This window comes from Podarcis pityusensis (genome assembly GCF_964106645.2).
Source record: "Podarcis pityusensis genome assembly, chromosome: 2".
In the NCBI taxonomy this organism is placed as follows: Eukaryota; Metazoa; Chordata; class Lepidosauria; order Squamata; family Lacertidae; genus Podarcis; species Podarcis pityusensis.
The window spans coordinates 34,303,893-34,327,586 of NC_138029.1; the positions used below are offsets into that span (position 1 = coordinate 34,303,893).

Below are 23,694 nucleotides of genomic sequence, written 5' to 3' on the forward strand. Positions count from 1 at the left end.
CTAATTTCTGATGCACACCAGTAGCCAACAGGGTTTAAATCGTGTTAATTAATAGGCTGTTGCCCGGGCTGACCTGTAGAAGGTGTTGTTTGTGGGTATACTTGAAGGTGTCTTGTTGTTGCAGTCTCTACCCACTATGGGAAGGTAGCCATGGGTCCTAAAATAGCTCTCTGCTCCGAGGGCGATGATAGCCACACCATCCCGGACCTTTTGCCTCAGGCTCATTTTCCAGCTCTCCGTGACCACACTGATGAGGCCAATTGGGAAAGAGGCAGGTGGGACATCCATGTTCCCCACGGTCAGGCTAGGCACAATCCAGATATAGCCAGGTCCAATCAAACCAGCCTGTTCTGCCACTTGGAAGAGGTATTCCGCCTCCTCTCGCGAACAGTACACAATCATCACCTGAGCATCTAGCTGACGCAGCAACCTTTGGATCTTGGAGTTGCTCCCATCCTGGGACATCTCAAAGGTGAGGACATCTTGGATTTCCCAGCCAAAGTAGCTGGCATCTGTGAAGGACCGTATCACATCCAAGAAGACACTGTATCCAGGATATAGGCTGGTGATAACGGCAAAGGAGCTCCAGTCATATTCCTCCAGGACTTTGAAGATCACCTGTATTTGCTGCTCAATTGAGACACCCAGCTGTAGAAAGGCAGAGCCAGCCTCCTAGGAAAGGGGAAGAGAGATGGATTAGTAACAGGGTGTACATGAATAGTTTAAAAATAAAGTAAATAAATAGTCCGTCATTACTGACTTCTTAGCTATTTTCACAGACCTTGAATAGCAGGCTTGATGGCCACTCTTGTTCTCAACACTCACCCTTTCCCAATTTAATATGAGCTGTGAGGTGCAAAACCTTCCTTTTGCTTCCAGATTTGCCACTTGCTTGCTGCATAAGCCCGGGTGCATCAGCAGAACTCTCTCTGTAGCTCAGAGCTCTCCGGTTTTAAAACAGGAAGCACACACCCCACCATTAAAATCTGCAAGTCTATTGTGGAACTCAATTAGTCAATCTTTATATGATGATATATAGAGGCAGAAGATGTGTCATCACTTCTGGCACTTATTTCCTGTTCTGCCTCAGCTGCTCTTTGCCTGGGCCAGCTGTTACAAGTGGTCTCTTTCATCCCCAGTTCCTAATGGCTATTCCTGGTCTGTTCTTGTTTCCTACATGAACATTTGATTCTCTTGCTATCTGGCAAATGCACACACCCATACATACTCACAGAGCAATAACTTTCAAAAGACTCAGTTGCTCCGCCACCTACAACACAATTTCCAGAACATCCCGTTTTACAAAGCAATGGAGAATGTCGCAATCCACAAATGAAACATGGTCCAGAGCAGGCATAGGCAAACTCAGCCCTCCAGATGTTTTGAGACTACAATTCCCACCATCCCTGACCACTGGTCCTGTTAGCTAGGGATGATGGGAGTTGTAGTCCCAAAACATCTGGAGGGCTGAGTTTGCCTGTGCCTGGTCCAGAGTATTTTCATTTGCGAACTTAAGCTCATTTGAGTCAACATTTGGCAGGGTCAAAATTTTCCTAGCCAAGTCAATCAGCCTAAACAGTCAGTGAGTTCATTCTTGCCCTCTGTGTATGTTTCTATTTTAAAAGCCGAACCAAACCTTCAAGTATTAAAACACAAAGGGGGAGGGGGGAAATCACATGGAGAATTGACTTTGTTGAATACTCTGTTTTTCAGTCAGTATTTGCTGGATATCCATCTGAATTTTTCATTTGTCTAATCTCCCTTTTTGGCTCAGCCTGGCCCTCTTAAGGATAAGATTAACTGATTGGTATTTATCTTTAAAACATTTACAAAATAGTTTGGAGTTGGAGAGGTGTTCTGTTATTTTTTTTGGAAGAAACTCACTTGGAAACTCAGCAAGATTTTTTTGCTGCAGTTTCCAAATAATTGTTTTCTAAAGGGATGCAAAGCAGTTCCAGACAAAACTACATAGGAAAGATTTAGTAGGCAAATTGAGATAGTCAATGTGGATTGAAGAGGACCTGGCCTGCCTTGGAATCTGAGGTTGCAGCAGAGGTATAGGGGTTGTCAAGTGAAAGAGCAAGGAGAAAACAAATGGGTTTCAGAGAGGTATATAATCCCAGGACAGCCGCAGCAGCGAAGATTGGATGAAAATGAGGAAAACAGATTGCCAAGATCAAACCTAAATCAGTTAGGACCTTGAAGAAAGATCTCCCCTGAAAAATGAGCACTCTAAAGAACATTAAAACCACTAGTTTGGCAGTAGGTGACATTCTGCTCCTTGCCTTTCCCTCCCCAAACTTCCACTACCTAAGGACCATACCATCTTGCCCTGAGGGGAGGGGAGAGAGAGAAGACCAAACAACCTGGATAGCTGCTCACCATTTAGCTCCTGGAGCTCCAGTGAATGTGGTCTTTCCATCTCTCAGATACCACCACAGGGGCTATTTTGAAGACTATCTTGCCATGGGGGAAGGAGAGATCTAGCTTTCAATAAAGGTTTCTTCCTTGAAGCTTCCCTGGCTTGTTATAAAGGGTCATGCCCCCTCTACTGACAGAAGACTCCTTGATCCAGAGGTGTACATCAGCAGAATGGTGGGGTAGGAACACTGAATCAGAAGGTAAATGGTGTTTCCGTGCGCTGCTCTGGTTCACCAGAAGTGGCTTAGTCATGCTGGCCACATGACCCGGAAGCTGTACGCCGGCTCCCTCAGCCAGTAAAGCGAGATGAGCGCCGCAACCCCAGAGTCGGCCATGACTGGACCTAATGGTCAGGGGTCCCTTTACCTTAAGGTTCAGCTGTAATGCAAAGCTCCAGTTTATTTAAAATGGAAGCGAAAGCTTCCGATCTCCTCCTTGTGGCCACGCTGGAGACGATGGCAGGGAGGAGGAAGTGAACAAGCGAGGCACTCATGCACGTAATGCTAAGCCATACATTAGCATTAAATCTAAATGCGGCTAATGAAAACTGAAGGTGCTACTTCATTACTGCAAATGTGACAGCAAAACTAGAACGCCAACAATATGATGTGAAAACAAACAAGTTTCCCCTAAGAGTACTCCAATAAAGCTCAAAAACATGGAACTGATTCTGAAACAAGCTGTTGGTGATGATTATTTATGATAGGGACTGGGTGCCTGTGGCCCTCTAGATGATGCTGGACTCCAGCTCCCATCAGCCTCATCCTGCACGGTCATCTGGAGGACCACCCCAATTTATAATGTCCCCAAGAAAGTCAACATTTGTGCTGCAAAACGCAACCCCATAATCATGCCTTAATGTATTCAAATGCTATGCTAAAATATAAAAATGAGCCAGCATTCCTATGAGATCAGTGTTTGCATCAGTGAATTAAAACACTTGAAATGAAAATATTCTGCTTATAGAAAAACAAAATTTCAATTGTTGATCAGATCCAGTTGAGAACGGTGAAACAGCGTAACCCTCTTTTTTGCATTGCTATAAATGGAAACTATATAAATGATTACTTGGTGTTTAGCTAAAGGGTGGGGAGGAACAGTGATTAGCATTCCCCCCCTGCTCTTTTTAAGAGCTTGATTGTGCCTGGGTGTCATTTTGAATGAAGTGCTCACATTATTTTAGTTTATTTTAAATAAATTAGATTGGGGGGGGGGAAAGGTGAGCATGCTTTCACATGCATTAAAGCATTTCTCGTCCTCTCCTTCAACGTGCAAGCCCTGGGTGCTCAGAAAGGTCGCCGCGTGTGTGTAATCCATGCAGCATTTACTTGTGACCTGCTGCTGACGCACATCATGGAAGGAGGTTGGCAAGGAGGGAGGGGATGCAATATGCTAATGCTCTAAATGAACTTCTCCTGTTGTTCTTGGCCCCAAGGAAACACTGTGGAAACACATTAGGCAGCTCAACCAACGTTATAACCAACGTCCATTCCCTATGAGCATTAGCTTCTTCTGGGGGAAGGGGGCACCTTCTGGAGCTTCTCCTCTTCTCTTCCTGCTCACTACAGACATGACAAGACTACCACAGCCTTTCTCTTACACTACTTTGAACAGTGGTAAGCAAAGGGACCGTGTGGATCAACGTGCTGGAAAGCCTTGTGTGAACAGATAGCAAGTTGGGAGGCACTGATCTGGGTTACTGTCAGAAACACTGGAAATAATGGCTCTCTCTCTGTGTTTTAAGGCCTTCCCAATAGAGCACACTGTTCAGCACCATGGAAAGCACCTCAGTTGCTGCATTGGCAGGGCTGTCGTGCTCACACTGCCCCCTCAGCCATGATAGCCCACCATTGATGGTAGGAGGCATATTTCTTTTCGTGTGCCTGTTCCCATGTACGCTTAACTTTGGGGTTGAGAGCGGGGAGCCTTTAGCAGCAACAGGATCATGCAGGACATGAGCATTGAGCCCTTTTGCCTCCTTTGCCTTACTTGGCTGTAGTCCACTGTTTCAGTCTCTCACACACACACCAATTCCAGGTTTACCTCTGGAACCTGGACCAACAGAAACAGAGAAATGGAGCTGGAGCAAACAAGGCAACCAGGAAACACAGAGGATGGGTGAAGGTTCAGCCCACTGACCCTCTCTGCTTACACCCACCCACCCACCCTGCTTTCTTGTAGTGGACATGTGAACAACGGTTCCATTGCATCTGATTGGGCTCCTGCCGTGTGTGTGTGTGTGTGTGCTGATAGGGTGGAACAGAGGTGGAAAAGTACATGGTGGGGGGTGGCTTCCCAAAATGGCAGCCCCTGTGTTGATCTTGCTTTCCTTCCCCTTCAATCTATAGCCATTGAAATATAGCCATAATCTCATTGCACGGTGCTATTTCCTCACTCCAATGCAACAACAGTCAGTGAATGATGTGTCACCTGTTTCCACCACTCTATTATATGAGGAGCAGGAGACTGAACTCAACCTGGGACAGAGTTGCTGTTGGTCTTCAAAAGAGAGGAATATGCACTTGTTTAACAAAATTGAACACCTGGCCAGGAAGTGGGCTTTCAGTGGTGCCATTGGGGGAGGCCTTTGGGGCAGAAGTTCAAACCCCCCCATTTAGCAAAACAAGCAGGAGGATCCCCAAATGCATCAGGGTGGGGCTGACCACAAGTTGAAGTGAAGGAATACATTTTACCATCTAAAGGAGCACCCCACCCTGAGACCATGAAATTCAGAGACTAAAATGATCTTACTGCACCATAGACTGGCCCCTTCCTCTGATGTTCACTTCCATGTGGCAAGATGCTCCTCTGGAAATGCAGGCGATAGCTATCACCCCACTGTCACGGACTCATGCTTGGGTGGGTTTGTGGTGGCAAGATCCACCAGGGCTCTCCCTCTGCCACTGTTACATCATGTGACAGATAGGCTGCTATGGATGGGACTGCTTGCAGCCACCACAGGGATCAGCTTCCGCATGATGAGACATAGCCCTACTAGCTCTTCTAGAAAGCATGGCTTTAATTTGGCGAGACCCAGCAGCAAGTTCCTGTCAATAACCCAGAGGCCCTTTTTGACTGGAGAGCAAGAACTTGTTAGTGGCCAGCGATGGACATTTCCATGAATTGCTTTATGGAGCACATGTTGCCAGGGGAATGAGCACTAATGGAGCATGGCGAAGGTGAGGAGGCTGATCCAAGGTGGTCCTTATTGTTCCTAATCATGTCCTAAAGGCTTCCCCCACCCCTCAAGGTAAGTATCACACATGATATTGGTCTTACGTAAGCTGTGCTGCCATTGAACGAGGCTCAGAGAAATTTCCCCGTGAACAGGTGACAGTAACCATTGCTGACATCCTGTGACAGGCAGGCAAGCCAAAAATAATTACACAGCGCACAGCCCACCTGTAAGGAATCAGGGTGCCCTACAGCAACCACTGCGCTGAACTTGCACGTGCTCTGAGCCGGTGATTTAAGAGGTAAATGCTGGGGTGAAACATGGGACTGGATTCTACCCTCGCCCACCTGAGCTACATCCCAATGGCTTTGGGACGGATGCAGAACAGATGGCATTTTGCCTTCCTTCCCACTAGCCTCTCCTCAACATTAGCATTCTCTGCACAATAACTTGTTGGGACTTGCTTACAACAATTGGTCCAGAAATCGATAAACGGACATCACATATTGACAGAGTCATTGGCCACTCAGCTTCCTCCCCTCATTACGAAGCGAGACAGTCCATTTTTCCCTATTTCAGCAGTACGGAAGGTTTTCAGTAGGCACTCCATAATCAAAGGAAGTTTATCTGATTTCCATTTCCTGACCAAGACAGTTTTAGCAGCAGCTAACAAATAAATGGTTGGTTGGATCATTGGTCTCTAAAGCGACAACAACAGTTCCTGGCCATTCGGGGCCAGGAGAATACAACACAGATTATCAGGACCCTGGACCCTGTCCCTCCACATGCTGGTAACTATTAGCTCATAGCCATGGGTAGGCAAACTAAGGCCCGGGGGCTGGATCCGGCCCAATCACCTTCTAAATCCGGCCCAAGGACGGTCCGGGAATCAGCATGTTTTTACATGAGTAGAATGTGTCCTTTTATTTAAAATGCATCTCTGGGTTATTTATGGGGCCTGCCTGGTGTTTTGACATGAGTAGAATGTGTGCTTTTATTTAAAATGCATCTCTGGTTTATTTGTGGGGCACAGGAATTCGTTCATTTCCCCCCAAAAAATATAGTCCGGCCCCCCACAAGGTCTGAGGGACTGAGGGCCCCTTGCTGAAAAAGTTTGCTGACCCCTGATAGCCTTTGGCCATAAAAACAGTAGCAACAGGCTTAGGGAAATGGAACTGTAATGGAACTGCTACAGCCTGACTTTGCTTGTATGGTGTATGAGACATTTGGCAACATACTGGGAATTAATATTCACATTACAAGTGGATGAGAGTAACCTGTTTAGAACACAAATACTTCTTCTATTATATAATTTTCCCAAAAGTCTAGCCTTAGACTTTTCCTAGAGAGAGAGATGGACCATACAGCCATACAGAATGGGTGGTATCCAGACAAGTAGCACTGCCAGTGCGAGGACTTCTGGCTGCACAGTGCAATGTCCCCTCCCTCTCATCTCCCTGCAAGTCCCACTAAATCTGTTTTGGGGGTTCCCCCAATCCTTTGGAGCAGGTTCAGAAAGGGTGTGGTGGCAAGCAGAGAGGGACAGGAAGCTACTTTGTGCTTCTTTGCTCTGGTGGTTTCACCTGAGATATGGTATTCTTTGCAAGGTATTTTCTGCAAATGCTACCACACCGCAGGTAAGCTGAAGTCCAGGCAGTTATGACGAATTCACTGTATAGTTAACTAAACAATACAGTGGTCTACATGGCTACTCAAAGTAGGTCTCTTTGTGTTTCATGGTAAGTGAGTGCAGGATTATAGCCTTGTCTGTCTTGTGAGGAAGGAGCAAAAAGGTTGATGGCGATGGGGCCAGTATCAAGGCAAAACAAACAGATATTAAAGGCAGCCTAAGTTTATAAGAGAGCGGTATAAAATCAACAATAATTTTAACACGTTATTAATAAAATAAACATTATTCTGTAACATTTAAAAATCCCGGCAGATCTTAGTGGTTTTGCAGTTGGGGCAGAACACTATAAAGTAGGAGCCAGTATTGTTGCTGTTTTAAACTGAGCAGTTAGGGAAAATACTGACTCCTTAGTATTTTACCTATAAAACTATATATATATATATATATATATATATATATATATATATGTACAACCCTCTTCTTTTCACAGCACCTCACCCACTCCCCTGTGGCTACAGGCCTAAGGCAACTCCTTCTGGAGTGCAACTGAACATAGGGATTATGCATCGGTGAAAAAAGCAATAACCAGGCTAGACTAAGACTAGTTGAAACCTTAGAACTGTACTAAAATGCAGGGGTGGGGTACCCAGGAAAAAATACGAAACTGTATAGTGCAATGACACATCACTATGGTTAAAGGAAGCAAACTTTGATGCTTAGGATACAAGCACTAAGTTCCCTTTTGCACCAGCTTTATTCCTCCTCCTATATCTTCACAATAGCCATGCAAAGTAGGTTAGGTTGAGAGATGTTGCCTGCCTCAATTTAGGAAACGAGCAAAATGCAATGAGAAGCGAGTTCGAAATATTAACTGCACGTGCTCAGAGTACTTTCTTTTTGTTTACTACGACTGTCATGGGCAGTTATATATTTTGCTGATAGGAGTCAGGTTCTTAGTGGCTATCCACTGCTATAACCCGACACATTTATGAATGGTGCACTGCATTCACCCCCAGTCTCCCAAAATAACGAAAAGGTTTTTTCACCTTGGGTGTTAGGACCACAGCAGAACCTCCACTGATGCTAATGATGGGGACGTTGGTCTGGGACGAGATGAAGTCCAGAATCTGCGCCACGGCTTCTGTGCCGATGTTGTCCTCAAAGACGATCCCGTGAATTTTCGTGCTGGACAGCATGTTGCAGATTTGGGTCAAGAGAGTCCTGGGGTTGGTGTCGTTCACTACTACGGTGACCGGGTGGATCTCCAGAGGCATATCCAGGAAGCTTTGGTGCGTCAGCCGGCTGCGGATGTGGACAGGGTAGGAAGTGCCCCCGAAAACCACTGCCACCGTTACCACTGGTTCCCCGGAGCTTGGCAGCGAGTCATCCATTAGGACAGCTGAACAGCCCAGCAGCATGGACAGCACCAGGGTGTTTGCCAGAGCTCTGCCCATGTCCACCATGGATTGCCTGCAACCCAGGACAAAAGAAACATCGGTCGGAAAAGGACAGCGACAAAGGATCCAGAAGGAGAGCTGGAGGGAGGCATTAAAAGATGCTGTTTTGCCAGCAGACCTAAAGTCAACCGCACACAGCTGTTTAGCCACCAACGTGGGCCAGCCACCGAGCGTATGGGAGACAAGGGAGCCAATCCCAGCCTTCCGACAAGCTTGTCTGCACGATGTGCCACTTTTGAACACCTGCTTGCTGTGTGCATGCTTTGCATTTTTAGTTGCACATTAAAAAAAAAAGAACAATTTAGGGGAAGACCCGTGTGAAGTGGCCCCTGAGCAATAAAGCGACAGGTGGATTTATTCCACAAAGCAGTCGCTACACTATTCCTCCCACCCCTTAATATAGGCACATTTGGTGCCATGCTTTCTTCCCTCCAAACCCAACCGCACCTCCTTCACCCATTCCCTATGTCAGATCAGGTCTCCAGCTAACCTCCACCCCATCTCTTTATCAGCCTGCCCCCAGCTTTCACTCTCCCTCCTTCCCCAGATCCCACCCCCCAGCCTTGCAGTCAATCCATTCTCACAATCCTTTGCCCTTTCTGAACCTATTTCCACCTTTTCTCTTGCCACTAAGCTCCTCTCCAATCACAACCCTGTTCTTCCCAAACATCCACACTCGGGTAAGTTTCCTTCCGTCATCCTGGACGCCCTTTCATCGGGGGGGGGGGTGGAGTGAGGAATCTGTGGCCCTCCAGAAGTTAACAAGACTACAAAGCCCATCACCCCTGGCCACGCTGTCTGGGGCTGATGGGAGATGGACTCCTGCAGCCTCTGCCAAGCCACAAATTTCCCCATCCCTGATTTAATCCCAGCCACTTCTACACTTTCCTCAACCCAAATTTCCCTCTGCTGCCACCCAGTGGCCATTTCCCAATGCTTCCTCGTTCTAGCTTTTTCCTAACGGGTCTCTTTGATTTCTTAGCGTCATTCAATCTCTGCTCATGTATTATATATTCCCTTTTTAAAACATTCACTGCAGTGATCTCCATTTTTATTCTTCTTCTTTGGTATATTTTATAGGGCACATAGGCTTGGTAGACAAAACATCCCAGGTTCAGTCCCTGACAGGCAGGTGAAGCTGCCTGAAACCCTAGACAGCTGCTGCCAGCCAGTGCAGTCGGTATTGACCAATGGTCTGGGCTCACTTTAAGGCAGCTCCCTATGTTCCTGTTTTGGTTAGAATAATGACTCTTCTAACACACAGGATAGACAGAGGCAAAAAGAAGCAGCAGCAAAAACCTCCAATGCAAAAGGCTCGAGGCTAAATTGCTTGGCGCTTTGTATAGCTGACAATCAAATATTTAAGAGGGAAGACTCTCCCATTCCATCAGTCATCTGCACTGTAAATCATCACTGTAAATTCAACACTCATTGGCATCCCTGCCAGCAACCGCCAGTCACACAATGTTCTGGATCTCTCTCCCCCTTCCGCTGCATGAATTGGAAGATCAGCACATCTTACCCTAACAGTGGATACTCTCAAAGCAAGATCTTTGTTAGCAGAAGTGGAAGAAAACTGCCCTTCCTCAAGCCAAGTCTATGCTTCATCGAGGGCAATTTAATTGGGTTATGCTTCGCAAATCTGCTTTGGGTAAGGGGCTGCTCTGCTTCGGACCATTTCGGATGAGACCTGCTTTGCTTCAGATCTACAGTGAAGGGTGGCTTTGGTTTTCCAAAGCTTCATGTGTCTCTTCATTGACTATAATGAAGAAATCAAGAAATGGCTAAAAAAAATATTGGGTTTTTTAAAAAACATTTTTGCCAGAATTGGATTAAACTTAACAGGTAGTGTAGCTGCTTCTGAAGGGGTGAAAACCTGCCAAATTTCAGATTGGTGTTCTCCAAAGATTCACAGACATCTCAGTGTTTAATTCCCTGACTTCAGCCAAATGCAACTAGGGTCAGAATGGGATGGAAAGTGGAGGGGGAAAGGAAGTGACTTGCCTAATTGCTAGCACTCAGGCATAAACAAACAACTGCAAGTGTCAAGAGGAATTAGGATGCAAGAATAGGATTGATTTCAAGAAAGCTTTGGTCTGGACTGGAATAAGATCACACAAGCAAAACACTACCACCAACAATTCAAACTGTTTCAACTTTGTGGCTCCTAGAAGAGTAATCATCCCCTCCAATTGCAACTGGAGAACCCTGGTAAAGTCAAGCCCTAGTTGGAAGCTATAGCTGTCAGTCACAAAATGACACTGACTCACTCACACAAAACCCACTTTCCTTCCTGCCTCCCTAGCATTCTCGTTTTATGGGGAACTTGTGGGAGGTTCAGAAAGATATCCCATTGACCAGAAAAGTGTCCAAACACCCTAAGTGGGTGGGTCTCAAGCTTGGAGAGCTGATCACTTCACTTTGAACCACCCCAAATTACCATATAAGACCTACTTTGCTTTGGAGGAGGTCTGAATACTTGCAGAGCAGCCCACTTCAGGGTGATATTTGGGCTTCATCCAAAGCAGATATACACCCCACATACTATTTATACATTTACCCCTTCCACTCCTCCAGGATGCACCTGAATTTTGAGACGAAGAGGGTGGAACAGTTATGAACTGATCTTTTGATGAGTGGAGAGGGAGCCATAACACAACACTGATCAGCACACATCTCTCTGCGAGTGTGCCCTGTGCATGAGAGAGTGTGGCCAGCCACACACACTTTAGTCCCCTAGCAAGTGGCCCTTGGAGGGTTAGCCAAAAGGGAATGTGGCTCTCAGGCTAAAAACAACAACAACACATTAGCCACCCCCAATACAGAAAATACCACCTCGGTGCAGCAAGCAGGACGAACTTTCTGCTCTGCCATCACATAGGTTTTCCCTCCACCCTCTCTCAGTTTCCCTTCTTCTGATTCTCAGTCTAAGAAATTGCTCTCTCACTCCCCCCCCCCCCCCGAGCCTATACGGTGGTACCTCGGGTTAAGAACTTAATTCTTTCTGGAGGGTTTGAAATTCCCCCCCCCCCCCCAAAAAAAAAAACAAGGACCATTTTGGCCTTGCCAGGCTACACAAAAACCTTAAAAGCTCAGCCCAAAATGGAGATGTGTCAAAACTAAAAACACCAATCTCTTCAAAATGTGATGGGCTTTAATATGATATGACTTACTGTAATTTTTAAGTTACAAAATTTAACATTTTAAAGGTAAAGGGACCCCTGACCATTAGGTCCAGTCGTGACCGACTCTGGGGTTACGGCGCTCATCTTGCTTTATTGGCCGAGGGAGCCGGCGTACAGCTTCCGGGTCATGTGGCCAGCATGACTAAGCCGCTTCTGGCAAACCAGAGCAGCACACGGAAACACTGTTTACCTTCCCACCGGAGTGGTACCTATTTATCTACTTGCACTTTGACGTGCTTTTGAACTGCTAGGTTGGCAGAGCAGGGACCGAGCAATGGGAGCTCACCCTGTCGGGGGGATTTGAACCGCCGACCTTCTGATCGGCAAGTCCTAGGCTCTGTGGTTTAACCCACAGCACCCACCACAGTGATTAATAAAATGAATATGATTCGCCAAGGCAAAAGAGTTAAAAACGTTGGATCACTTGATATGGAAAGACCCATCTCTGTGGAGAAAAAAATAGAAGGTCTGGAAGGAGCAGCCAAGGGGATGTAATGGCTCCCTTCTCTCTGCACCTGCTGTCTGAGGCAGTTACCTCACTTTACCCAACGGTAGGGCTGGGTGGCAAATACCAGTCACATACCAGTAAATTCAGATTGCACAATTACAGTTGATTGGGAGGTCTTTCCCATCTATTTCCCCCCATCTACTTTTCTGATGAGGAAAGTGAGGGGGAAATGCACTGAAAAGTGGGGGATCCACACTTATTTTGACGCAATTCTACCTAAACATTACTCAAACAAATCAGAACAAAGGCTCATTATATAATGGCTGCCACTGTCTAATCACTCTAAAAACAAATCAGGATGAATGCTTGATAGACAGGTCACCTGGAAGTGCCCAGAGAGAAAAGAGTGCCCCACTAGAGTTCTAAAACTGGGTTATAAAGTGTCCCTGCAAATTAAACATTCTCTCTGTTTTCCCCCCTCCAGCCACAAAGGAAATCTGCTCCATGACTCCCCAATTCTTTTGCCTCTGTTTCCTGAGCAGTTAATAAAAACCCTCTTCTCCTTTCCTTCCACGTTGCCCTTGGTTCCATAGCAGTTCAGTCTCCTAGTGTCCTTGAACAATTTTTTATTCTTTTAAATGATGTTGGGGAGCAATATTGTCACTCCCCCTGCTGCCCATCCTCCTGGTCTTATGACTCCTGCTGTCCCTTGGCTGTGAGCTGCCGCAACGCAGCCTGTCTTCACCATTTCATTTCTTCTTCATCTTTTAAAAAAATTATTTCACAGCCTGATAGGCACCTTCAGTTCCATCAACTCAAAGATTAAGTACCAGCGGTAATAATAAAAAATTTAAAACACTTCAAGGGAAAGAAATTAGCTCTAACTACTTCTTTGGATGAGGCAGCAGTTAAAACAGCAGGTCTTGGGAAGGAATGCTACAGGGCAAAAGACACACAGGTTTGGGAGCGGTCCCTAAAGCTAGCCTTGTCCCCATGCCCCAATCCTAAGCACAATCACACTCAGATTCCATTGACTTCACTTAGAGCCGGGCTACTCATTTGGATGGCTGCGTGAAACACCTGCCCTTTTGCTAGTGTTTTCCCCTGCAAATGCGTAAAGCGCGGAAATAAAAGATGCATGCATATGCATCTTTTAAAAGCACCTTTACGAGTGTCTGGGAAACTTGATTAGCATAGCGATGCTTCAACAGGCATGCATATCCATTTCACACCGCCACACGTTCACGCCATAATACATCAATGTTTCTTGCAATAATTGCAAGCCATAGGGCTGCCCATTGGTCAGCATAGGATAGTGAGGGACCCATGGCCCTGCAGATATGGCTGGACTCCCATCGCCCCTGGCAGTTGTGTCATGTTGCCTGGGGCCGATGTGAGTTGGAGGCCAACAACATCTGCAGAGCCACAGGTTCCCCAGCTCTACTGCCGGCAAATGGGGACAAGGTCCCTGTTGCAGCCAGCAGCTTGAAGAGCCCTCTCTGCTCGACTTTCTCAGCTGCCTCAAAAAGGTCCCTTCAGTTCCCTTTTCCAAAATGGCTTTGAGCGGCATAGAAATGGCCAAACCAAATCAAACCGCTCTAGCTTGGTGTCCCAGCTCCAATTCAACTGCTTCAACAGACCGCAGAAACCCAAGACGAGCAGTTATGAAATCCAGCTGTGAGCCTTGCACTTTTCTGAAACTGTGTGAGTTACTAAACCATTTAATAAGACTGATCTTCGTGCAGCAGAAGGTTGGGAAGTTTTTAATGTGTGACATTTTGATGTATTTTTAATGCTTGTTGGAAGCTGCCCAGAGTGGCTAGGGAAACCCAGACAGATGGCCAGGGTACAAATAATAAATATTATTATTATTATTATTATTATTATTATTATTATTATTATTATATTGGGAACCAAGCGTGGTTTGCAGCTTGAACTAAGGCAAGTCCAAACAGTGGCACTAACACCATACACATTTTTGGTAAAATAAATTAATAAGGAAGCAAGCTAGCAGGTTCCCAAATGCATGGTTAAGCTAAAGGTGGGTCCCAGGTCTGAAAAGGTTGAACTCTACTGCCTCATCCAATTACTACCTTGCCTATTTGCCAAAGTGGCCTCTTTGCAAACTCATTTGAGAGGACCTACTTCTAAGCATCAAGGTCATACTACCCAAGCTACAAGGACTGAGAGGAATTCTGCTGACTTCCATCCCACTGAGGGATTTTACCAAAATGTGCTACATTACCTGGGGGGGGGGGGTTGGTCCTTAGGATGAAATCCTTTGTGTAGCTCAGACAGGTGTTCCCAAAATACAGCCCACAGAATGGGGAAGCTTGACAAACTTTTTAACCTCCCTGCTCTTCACACAAGATCCAACAGGTGAGGCGTCAACTCCCTCATTTGGCTGTTCTCAGCTTCTGCCATTGTGATTTAACTCAGCTGTGAGAAAAACTGGGTGGTTTTCAACTAGGTTTTACTCCTAATGAACTCATAATAAGCATGACAAAGTAGTCATGTTTATTAACTTTAATGGGTCTGTTCTAAATATTAAAAAAAAGTTAGCTGAATACCACCCTCACACACATTACAACCATTTCATTCCTGGCTATTTAGGTTTTATTCATTATATTTACACATATCTATAATGACATTTTATAAATTCAAAGCAAATCACAAAAATTATTAAGAATGTAGTACATCATACCATTTTAAAACTCTAATAAGAGTGATTAGATTTTTACTTTGAACAGAGTTTGTATTCAGCCATTAAACATTGTTCTTCCATCCATCTCTATAAGTTTTGAGAGGCTACCAAACCATATTCCTCATCCTTATTTCCCACAACCACTCTCAAAGCCATCCAAGTTGATTAGGGTTGTCATTCAGCCCCACCTTGGAAGCTTTCTGTATCTTCAAAAGTGACATAGCAGGTAGAAAATCAACAGGTGAAGCTTTCCCCCATCAAGATACAGGAAACATCTCAGGAAAATATTGCCAACACACATACATAAACACACACTACATTGCAGTGTGTGTTGTAGACATATGTAATACACACACCCCCATCCCTGAGATGCAGAATTTTATTTATTTTATTGTCTCTGGTTCCTGTGTCTTTTACAACAGACATGCATGCAGAAATTTAAGCAAACAAAACCTGTCCCAAACAATTCCTCTCTGTGCCAGGAAAACCTCATGGACTGAATTTCTGCATGCAAGGTTACAGTTTAAAGGCGCAGCAGCAGCAGGAGGAGGAAGAGGGCCAGTGAGCAAGTTGGCAGGCCCAACGTTCACTGAGCAAAATTCCTTTTTTTTTTTTAAATGATATTTATTGGAAAAAAAAAATTTTAAAGTTACAAAAGAAAAACAAAGTAGAAAAAGAGAAAAACAAGCCACTTCCAACCATACATATACAAATTCAAAATAAGAGAGGGGGAAAAAAATACACCACAAACATTTAAAAACATTTAAAAACAAATCCATTATTCTCAACTCCTCAACTATCATTACCCTCTTTCCTTGACCTCCTCCTCCTCCCCTTCCTTGTATCCTGGTTGTTAATTGTCACAGCAAATCCTTTCCATATTTCATAATATTCTGTCATTACATTACCTTAAACTATTTTAATCTTATCTTACTATAAAAAAACCTTGAAACTTAAAACTTAAATCTTATTTTTACCAACTTCTCATAACCATAATATTCTTGCATAATTCTTTAAACATTTTTACTAAAGCCAAGTAATTTCATTCCAACATTTTTCTAACATTCATCAATTTTGTAAAACAGTCCTAGTAGTGAAAAAGAGAAATAAAAACAAATCCAATATTCAGCCAGCGTCCCTTCCTCCTGGTCCCGGGTTTTGTCAGTCCTTGTTATCCCATCGATCTGGCACATTAACCTGGTATCCTAATATCCGAGGCCCTTAAGTCTCTTCCATGTCCCTTCCGCAGTTCTTCTTCATATTTGTAACTGTATTTTCCCTTGTCTCCTGCTCGTTTCACTCGTGGGAACTCCAGCTTAGCAATATTTTTGACCCTTCTCGACAGATCAGCCCCTTTTCCATAATCGACACTAAATTCCATGTGGTATTTAAAAACATGTTTCAAAATCCCTCCAAAATTGAAAGCCCCCACAATCCCAAACATCTCACGGCCCATTGCCAGACTTGAAAAGTCCAAACATCCCTGCATAGGAGGGTCTATCCAACCCCCCATTTCCAAACCGGACCAAACTTTTTCTTTCCAAATCTGGCTTTTTCCAAGTTCATTTGTCAAATCCAAAAGTTCATATTCCTGTTGGACCTGTTCTGTCAGGGCACACTCCTGATTTAATTCTTGGGTGGGCTCCACATATTTTCCCACTGCCTGTTCAAAATTTCTAATCGAATCAGCCATCAAATTCGTCTTCTCATGTAGCTGTTCCAGTAGGGCATTTGTTTTATAGAAAGCACACAACAGAGCGTCTGAATACATTGTCCTGAAGGTCAGATGTCTATTCCCACGATTGTAATCTGTAACAGCTGCCAGCTCCCAGGAGTTGGTTACAGTTTCACAGTCTCCCTCTAGGGGGAAAACTTCTATTTAATCTTTCTTTTAAAGACAAGTCTAGCAACAGAGTTTCCTTTTTTCAGATATTTTGTCAATATTTGTTCCTTTAAGGTGCGAAAGGAAACAATGGAATCACTATGTTTCTCTTCTTTTAGCTATCTGTCAAAAGCGTTTGTCTCTGGTCAATGAGCTTCAAACGTCAGTCCTGACACCCCGCTCCAGGGTCAGGACGATGGAAAGTTACTTTACTTTAAACTCACTTCTGCAGGTTTAAACAATCCAGAAAAGATCCCCCTTCTTCTCCTGCTGCCGAAGGGGGGTTCAACAATTTTAAATGATGAAAGCCAATCCTTTAAAAGCGATTTTCTGAGCTCTAGTTTACGTTGTCTTTGCTTTATTCTGTCTACAAAGAAACGGAAGGCTGACTTCCTGTTTAGACCTTCCCGTTTCAGTACCAAATTGAAATAAATTTTTTAAGTCCAATTCCTTTCTGGTCGCAAGTCCTTATTTAAAGTCCAATTGTTCAAAGTTTGAGTACTCATGGGTGCTTATTTTAGAAGCCAAATTGTCCCAGGAAAAAGGCAGTGCTCTCCGGCAACGGCTGTGCGGCTTCGCTCCACGGAAATAGCAGTTGACTCACAGCACCGCGCCACTTCCCCCTCTTCGCTTCGGAGCCCGTTAGTGGGTTCCTTTGCGGGTTGGGGGGGTGCTAAGGGTGCCCGCCGAGTCCCATGGTCACAGGCTTCATCCGCCTGTGATTTTTAAAAGGGTCCCCGCTTCGCCGTAGCGGAAAAGACCCGTTTCGCGCGGAGCTAGTCCCTCCAATTCAGAGGGAGTCCGCCATTGCCGATGGCGCCACCCCGGAAGTCCGTTCACTGAGCAAAATTCCATTCCACCCCAATGCTAACACCAGCTTGATGCCCCAAGCGCAAATGTTAGCATTTGGAAAAGGAAATGCAAAAATTTAACGGCAAAAACTTGGTCAGTGATAATCAAAGCATTAACGGGGTTGGAAGAGGGCGGGAATCAGTTTTGCCCTGGGCTCCTGCTCTCTTGCCGTCACTAATCCTGGTTTCCTCTCCATCCCTCTTCCTCTCTCTTTTTGCTGCAAGATGTCAGCTGCCAGCAGGAGTCTTGGAAGCACCAACTGTAATTAAAAACTGGATTTCCAAATACGGCGCTGCTTTGTGGGGAGAACATCCCTTGCTGGGCGGACCTTTGCCTGCTGGGCTCCATTTAGACAGATGCAAGCACTTAGCTGAAAAACAACTGGAGGAAACAGGACATTGGCAGGGCCCAGGGTAGTTGCACTCCTGGTGCCTCCCAGCACAATCCTCAGCACTTGCCCACCATGCCCAATTTCTTTTCAGAAGATGGATACTAGAAGGTCATTCACACACTCAGAAGATCGTTCTTTGGAACTAGGTTGGGCTCAAGCCATATTCTAGCAGGGGTGCTTTCAAATCTGGCATATTATAAACTGCCCAGCCATTCCCTGCATTAGTGAAGCCAAACATATTAGGTCATCTGCCCTGCACTCTTCATGTACTGTGCACTGTCCCTTTAACTTTTGCACTGTTTTCTTAAGTGCCACACAGACTTCATCTGGCTTAAGTGAAACACTGCTGCAGGTCTGCATTAAGACCCCTGCCAGGGGAACTGCGTAAACTAATTGATGGATCAATCCATCAACCTCTGATGGATGATTTAGTAGGATTGGGTCCGGCATCACTTTCGCTGTGCATGTGTGCCAGTATCCATACTCAGCAGAGTTACATCTCAACGCAGCTCCTTCCTTCGGGTTGAAGGTACACACAGTAGACAATAAACACTCATGGATGCCATAAAGATTCAGTCAAGTGCAGAAGTTTACTTGACAGGTATAAAAGTGTATTGGTAGCAAATATATGCAATCATTCACCACTACCATGGTAAAGGCAAACTTGAGTCCAGTAAGAGTCCAAGACACTCTCTCTCTCTCTGCTTCTCTCCCCGCAAGGTGCAAGCAAGAGACTCACAACAAGCTACAAGTTACATAGAACAGTTGTTATCAGTACTTCCTGTCACATTGTGCATGTCCAAAGAACAGTTCCCACAGAAAATGTCCTTGCATAGGAAAAAACAATCTCAGCCTTCTGATGATTCCTGAAACAACTTCTCTGTTTCTGGAACAATTGATTCTCTCTCACATACAGAGAGAGAATGTCCAACACTAATAAAACAAAATTTGCCAACATTGATGTGGAGCCCGGATTCCATAGTCAAGGTACAACAGCTAACATTGACATCAAAGGACTTGTTGTGACTGTGTTATACACTTTAGGGCAGGGGAACCCAAACCTTTTTCAAAGAGGGCCAGATTTGATGAAGTGAACATGCATGAGGACCGACTGAAATTGTTGAGCTTTTTTTTAGGATTGAATCGACCAGTGGGCCGGATTAGGCCCCCAAAACGGACTTTGGACATGCCTGCTTTAGGGGACCCAAACCATACCACTTTTAATTCTTATATTATTTAAGTACAGAGCTGTGGCACATGGAGTAATTCAATCAAAGTGCAGAATACACCGTCGGTGATTCATCCTATGAACGAAATCTGCCTTGCACAGAGTCAAACCACTCAGTATTGCAGGGGTAGCTAACCTGTGGGCTCTCCAGGTGTGGCAGGACTAAGCATCTCCCATCAGCCCAGCCGGCATAGCCAATAGTCAGGGATTCCAGCAAAATCGGGAAGGTCAGATGCTCACCAGCCCTGCGATATTGTCTACTCTGCAAGGTCTCAGGCAAAGGTCTTTCTCAACGTTGCAATCTGAGATCTTTGGGGATGCCAGGAATGATGGGAAACCCAGATAATTCTGTGTTCTCTGCATGTGTTCTTTCACCAAATTGCAGCACCTCCAAGTATTCATGTTAAAATTCTTATTTTCAATTATAATTGAAGGAGAAATTGCTTTGCGACAATTAAAAGGAAAAAAAATCTGGATAAACTCTTTTCACAGTACATTTGCTTCATATTGCGGGGCAGATCTCCTAAAATGTGAGCAACTGCTAAAAATGATGAATGGGGTGATATAACCCAACTTCACATCTGTAATGGTGTGCATAAAAAGTGCTCTCTGCCCCACCCCAAGTGTTCTTTCGACTATTAATACCAACTGTAATGATTGTACTGGAGATAATTACCTCTGATGCTGTTCCAGCAGAGGTGATTAAGAGAGTCTGCTTATGGCATTTCCTTCCAGTACGAAGGAACTCACAGCACATTCCCTATGCATGTCCGAAGTATACCTCATTGAGTTTCATGGGACTTGCTCCTGGTTAAGTTTGTATAGCCTTCAAGCCTGTTGATTCTGTCCCTTTCTGTATGGATGGGGCTGCTATATAAGCACTATAGAAAATGTTCACTATTCATATATTTGGGGTGGGGGCAGAGAACGGGATAATCTCAGGTCTGCTGAACTGGGCTGCTTCTTAGAGGCAGAGCAGGACATGGTAGAAAGGTAGAAGCCCTTTTCAAATAACAACCAAGGAAGAAGGAACGTGTGGAAGTAGGAGAGTAAGATTCATGTCCATGGTAGGGTTGCTATATGTCCTCTTTTTCCAGGACATGTCCTCTTTTTCATGGGTAGAGTCACCATAGCGATCCATAGTTAAGTCAGCAAATGTCTCCTCTTTTTTGCTCTTCAAAATACGGCAACCCTAGATGGGGTCCCATCCCTGACCTCCACACGTTAATTCAAACATATGCACTAAACAAAAGTATCAGGTTCTGTGCACAATGCATGTGCAGTAAATTCTTTTCTTTTACATGCGCAGTAAGTTCTATGCACAGAGCATGAATTAATGCATTTAAGTTGGGTGTGTGTGTGGCGAGTGAATGAGTGCAATCTTAGATTTCCCTCCTGCATGCTTTCTCTGTTGTTTTCTAGAGAGGAATACATCACACACACAAAATACTATGTCACCCACTCTACTAGAAAATTCTTCTGGACAAGTCCCATAGAAATGACTTTCGATGAGGTTTGCACAGCACCACCTTATGGTCCTGGATGGGCCCAATCTGTCTATCTCCCCACACGGCCACCAATAGCAATTCCCAAAATCATCTGCCTGAGGCAGCCGCCCCGCCTCGCCTCATGGCAGGGCCTCCTTTGGAAAGTAACGAGAGCCAATAAATCCATCACAATGCGACTGGCGTTATAACTCTTCTCAAAACATGTTCATCCATATGCAGCCTGGAGAGCAGGGATTAATGATGACAATCACATGGCTGCCTATCTCCACAGAAAGGTATCATCCTCAGCATATCCCTGGGGGCACAAATCAGGAAAGCACTCTGTGTTGTTGCAAATTATAGCAATGCAGCCATTCCATGTTACTTTGAAGAGAAGAAGAGACCATATATATATTATGAATAGGGGAGTTCTGATGAACAGACTAAACAACTGGGGGGGGGGGAGGAATAACACCAATGCAAGTGGGTCAATCCTAACAGGGGAAGGCGCTAGAGTCTCCCTCAAGTTCTCTAGGGATTTGATATCTGATCCCCTGCCCCATACACACACCATAGAAAACATTCAGGTGTGTCAAGTAAAGGGTTGGCTATGTTTGGCCTAAGAGCTGTAGGGTGCTTGGGATACTCAAGATTTGCACCTCTGCTGAAATGTGACGATCATTTTCCATCCTTATCTCTGGCTTAAATGTGGCATGTTTAAAGACTGGTTTAGAGCAGTGTGCAACGAACACAATGAGAGGAAGGAGGATTGCAAACAAACACACACACACACACACACACACACACACACTCCCAACCTCATGCATTCATCAGCTCTGTATGCACAGAGTCTACATCTCCGCAAGTTATATACACAAGGAGGTGCAATCAGGGTGCTTGGTTTGTGCTTAAGTCTCCAAGTCAGGCAATCCTGCATGCATATAGGCTCCATGTACATATAATGGATGAATGTGCAAAAGTTGGGAAGGAGGAAATGAGGGGAGCGCAAACCTGTCCGTCCGCCCACCGGTGCATTCTGTTAATCATATGCATGTTCAAAACATGACAGCAGGGCCATCTTACCCATAGGCACTAAGGGTGTGGGGCACCCGGGCGCTGGGCTCTCAGGGGTGCCAGCCCGAGAGTCCGGGGCCTGAGAGTCCGAGGAGAGCCTGCCCATCGGTCAAAGCGCCACAGCGGGCTCTTCTGCTGCGGGAGGCTCTGCGCCATGAGTTTGGGGGCGACTGAGCCAGCGAGACGCCGAGGCAGGCGGACGGCTCCACCCTCCTGCGTGCCTGGGACTGGGCAACCGGGGAGGTGCGTGCCAGGCGGATCTTTGCACCCCTGGCTCATTAGGGATGATGGGAGTTTTAGCCCAGCCTCTGGAGGGCCACAGGTTGGCTATCCTTGCAGTAGACTTTGCATCTAATATAATCAGTGCTTTTTTTCTCTAGAAAAATAGGTGCCGATACTCGCCATGAAGTTGTTACAGTAAGCGCCACACTTTTTAACAATGAAAAAGAGGTGCCATTACTGTGTACCCTTGAGTGTACCCCCTGAAAAAGAGCACTGAATATAATGCATGTAAAACATGCATTCCAAGCAAATACAGTGGTACCTCGGGTTACAGACGCGTCAGGTTACAGACTCTGCTAACCCAGAAATAGTACCTCAGGTTAAGAACTTTGCTTCAGGATGCGAACAGAAATCGTGCTCCGGCGGCGCAGCAGCAGGAGGAGGCCCCATTAGCTAAAGTGGTACCTCAGGTTAAGAACAGTTTCAGGTTAAGAACAGACCTCCAGAACGAATTAAGTTCTTAACCCGAGGTACCACTGTATCAATTTCCCCTGGCACAGAGACAAAATGAAGGGGAAAATGTTTCAGCGCCTTCATTTCTGCATGTCAGGTGGAGGGAGGCTGCTTCAGACTCTTTTAAATGCATGCGCTGAGGGGGGCGGATAGATTTTTAGGTTGGTAGTGCAAACTGCAGAGCAAGGTTTGAAGATCTGCTCTTGGAGCCTATATCTGGAATCTGTCAAAGAGCATTTGTTTTTGTTACTTGTATACTTCATAACAATGAAAAAGGGTGTTGAGAACCATTATGGGCCGCTAAGAGATTTCTACTTCAAACCTGGAAGGCTAAATGTCTGCTATCAGAAGACCTCAATGCCCTTGCTGCATTTCAAACCACTTTTTATAAAGGCTAACTTCACTTGGATACCTATCTGGACATTTGGATGACATAGATCGAGCTTTATGTGTAAACTAAGACGGATGAACTGATGGTTATTGCATTGCGAATGTGAGCTGATGGGCTTTTCTTTCTTTTCCACGCTTCCTCCTTTCCTTTCACTCTTTTTGGCTTTAATAAAATTGCGATAAATTAGAATACTTCGTGACAAGAGACATGGATATTCCTGAGGAATTATCACATGCAGCCTGAAGACCAGAAGTGTCTGCTCCCAACCTCCTTCTCCCTAAATGGTGTCCTCAGTCTGGCTGCTGTTAAATGTCCAAGGTAAAGCAAAGAGATGGACAACCCTAATGTAAGGCCAACTTTGCCTCTTTTGTTCCCTCCCCTCATTCACCTCATTTTGATTTTTTAGGAACCAGCCAGCCAAACAGAAAATAAGAGCACCTTGAAGCATTGCAGGTAGGTCTCCCCCGCCTTCATACCTGACACCAAGGAAGGGCCATAACTCGGTGGTAGACCACATGTGTTGCATGCAGAAGGCACCCAGTTCAGTCACTGGTATCTCTAGTTAGGGAGATGAGGTGAGATAGCGGGTAGGCCCCATTGTCAGAGTTCCTGAGAAAGGTCCCGTAGGTCAGAT

The 23,694-nt window shown here is 45.2% G+C and overlaps 1 protein-coding gene across 3 annotated transcripts in view; it reads right to left on the reverse strand.

Annotated features, from left to right (window-relative positions):
- The window catches only part of GRIN2C (glutamate ionotropic receptor NMDA type subunit 2C), a 93,441-nt gene that overhangs the window by 50,904 nt on the left and 18,843 nt on the right, over positions 1-23,694 (reverse strand). For 2 of the 3 annotated variants that reach the window (XM_080993600.1, XM_080993598.1), the window contains exons 2-3: positions 8,273-8,696; positions 74-672 (exon numbers count right to left, since the gene is read on the reverse strand). In XM_080993600.1, the coding sequence (XP_080849726.1) occupies positions 74-672; positions 8,273-8,689 (1,016 nt within the window). In that variant the 5' untranslated portion in view covers positions 8,690-8,696. Of the gene's footprint in view, positions 1-73; positions 673-8,272; positions 8,697-18,787; positions 18,841-23,694 lie in introns of those variants that run through there. The other variant, XM_080993599.1, reaches the window with a different exon arrangement.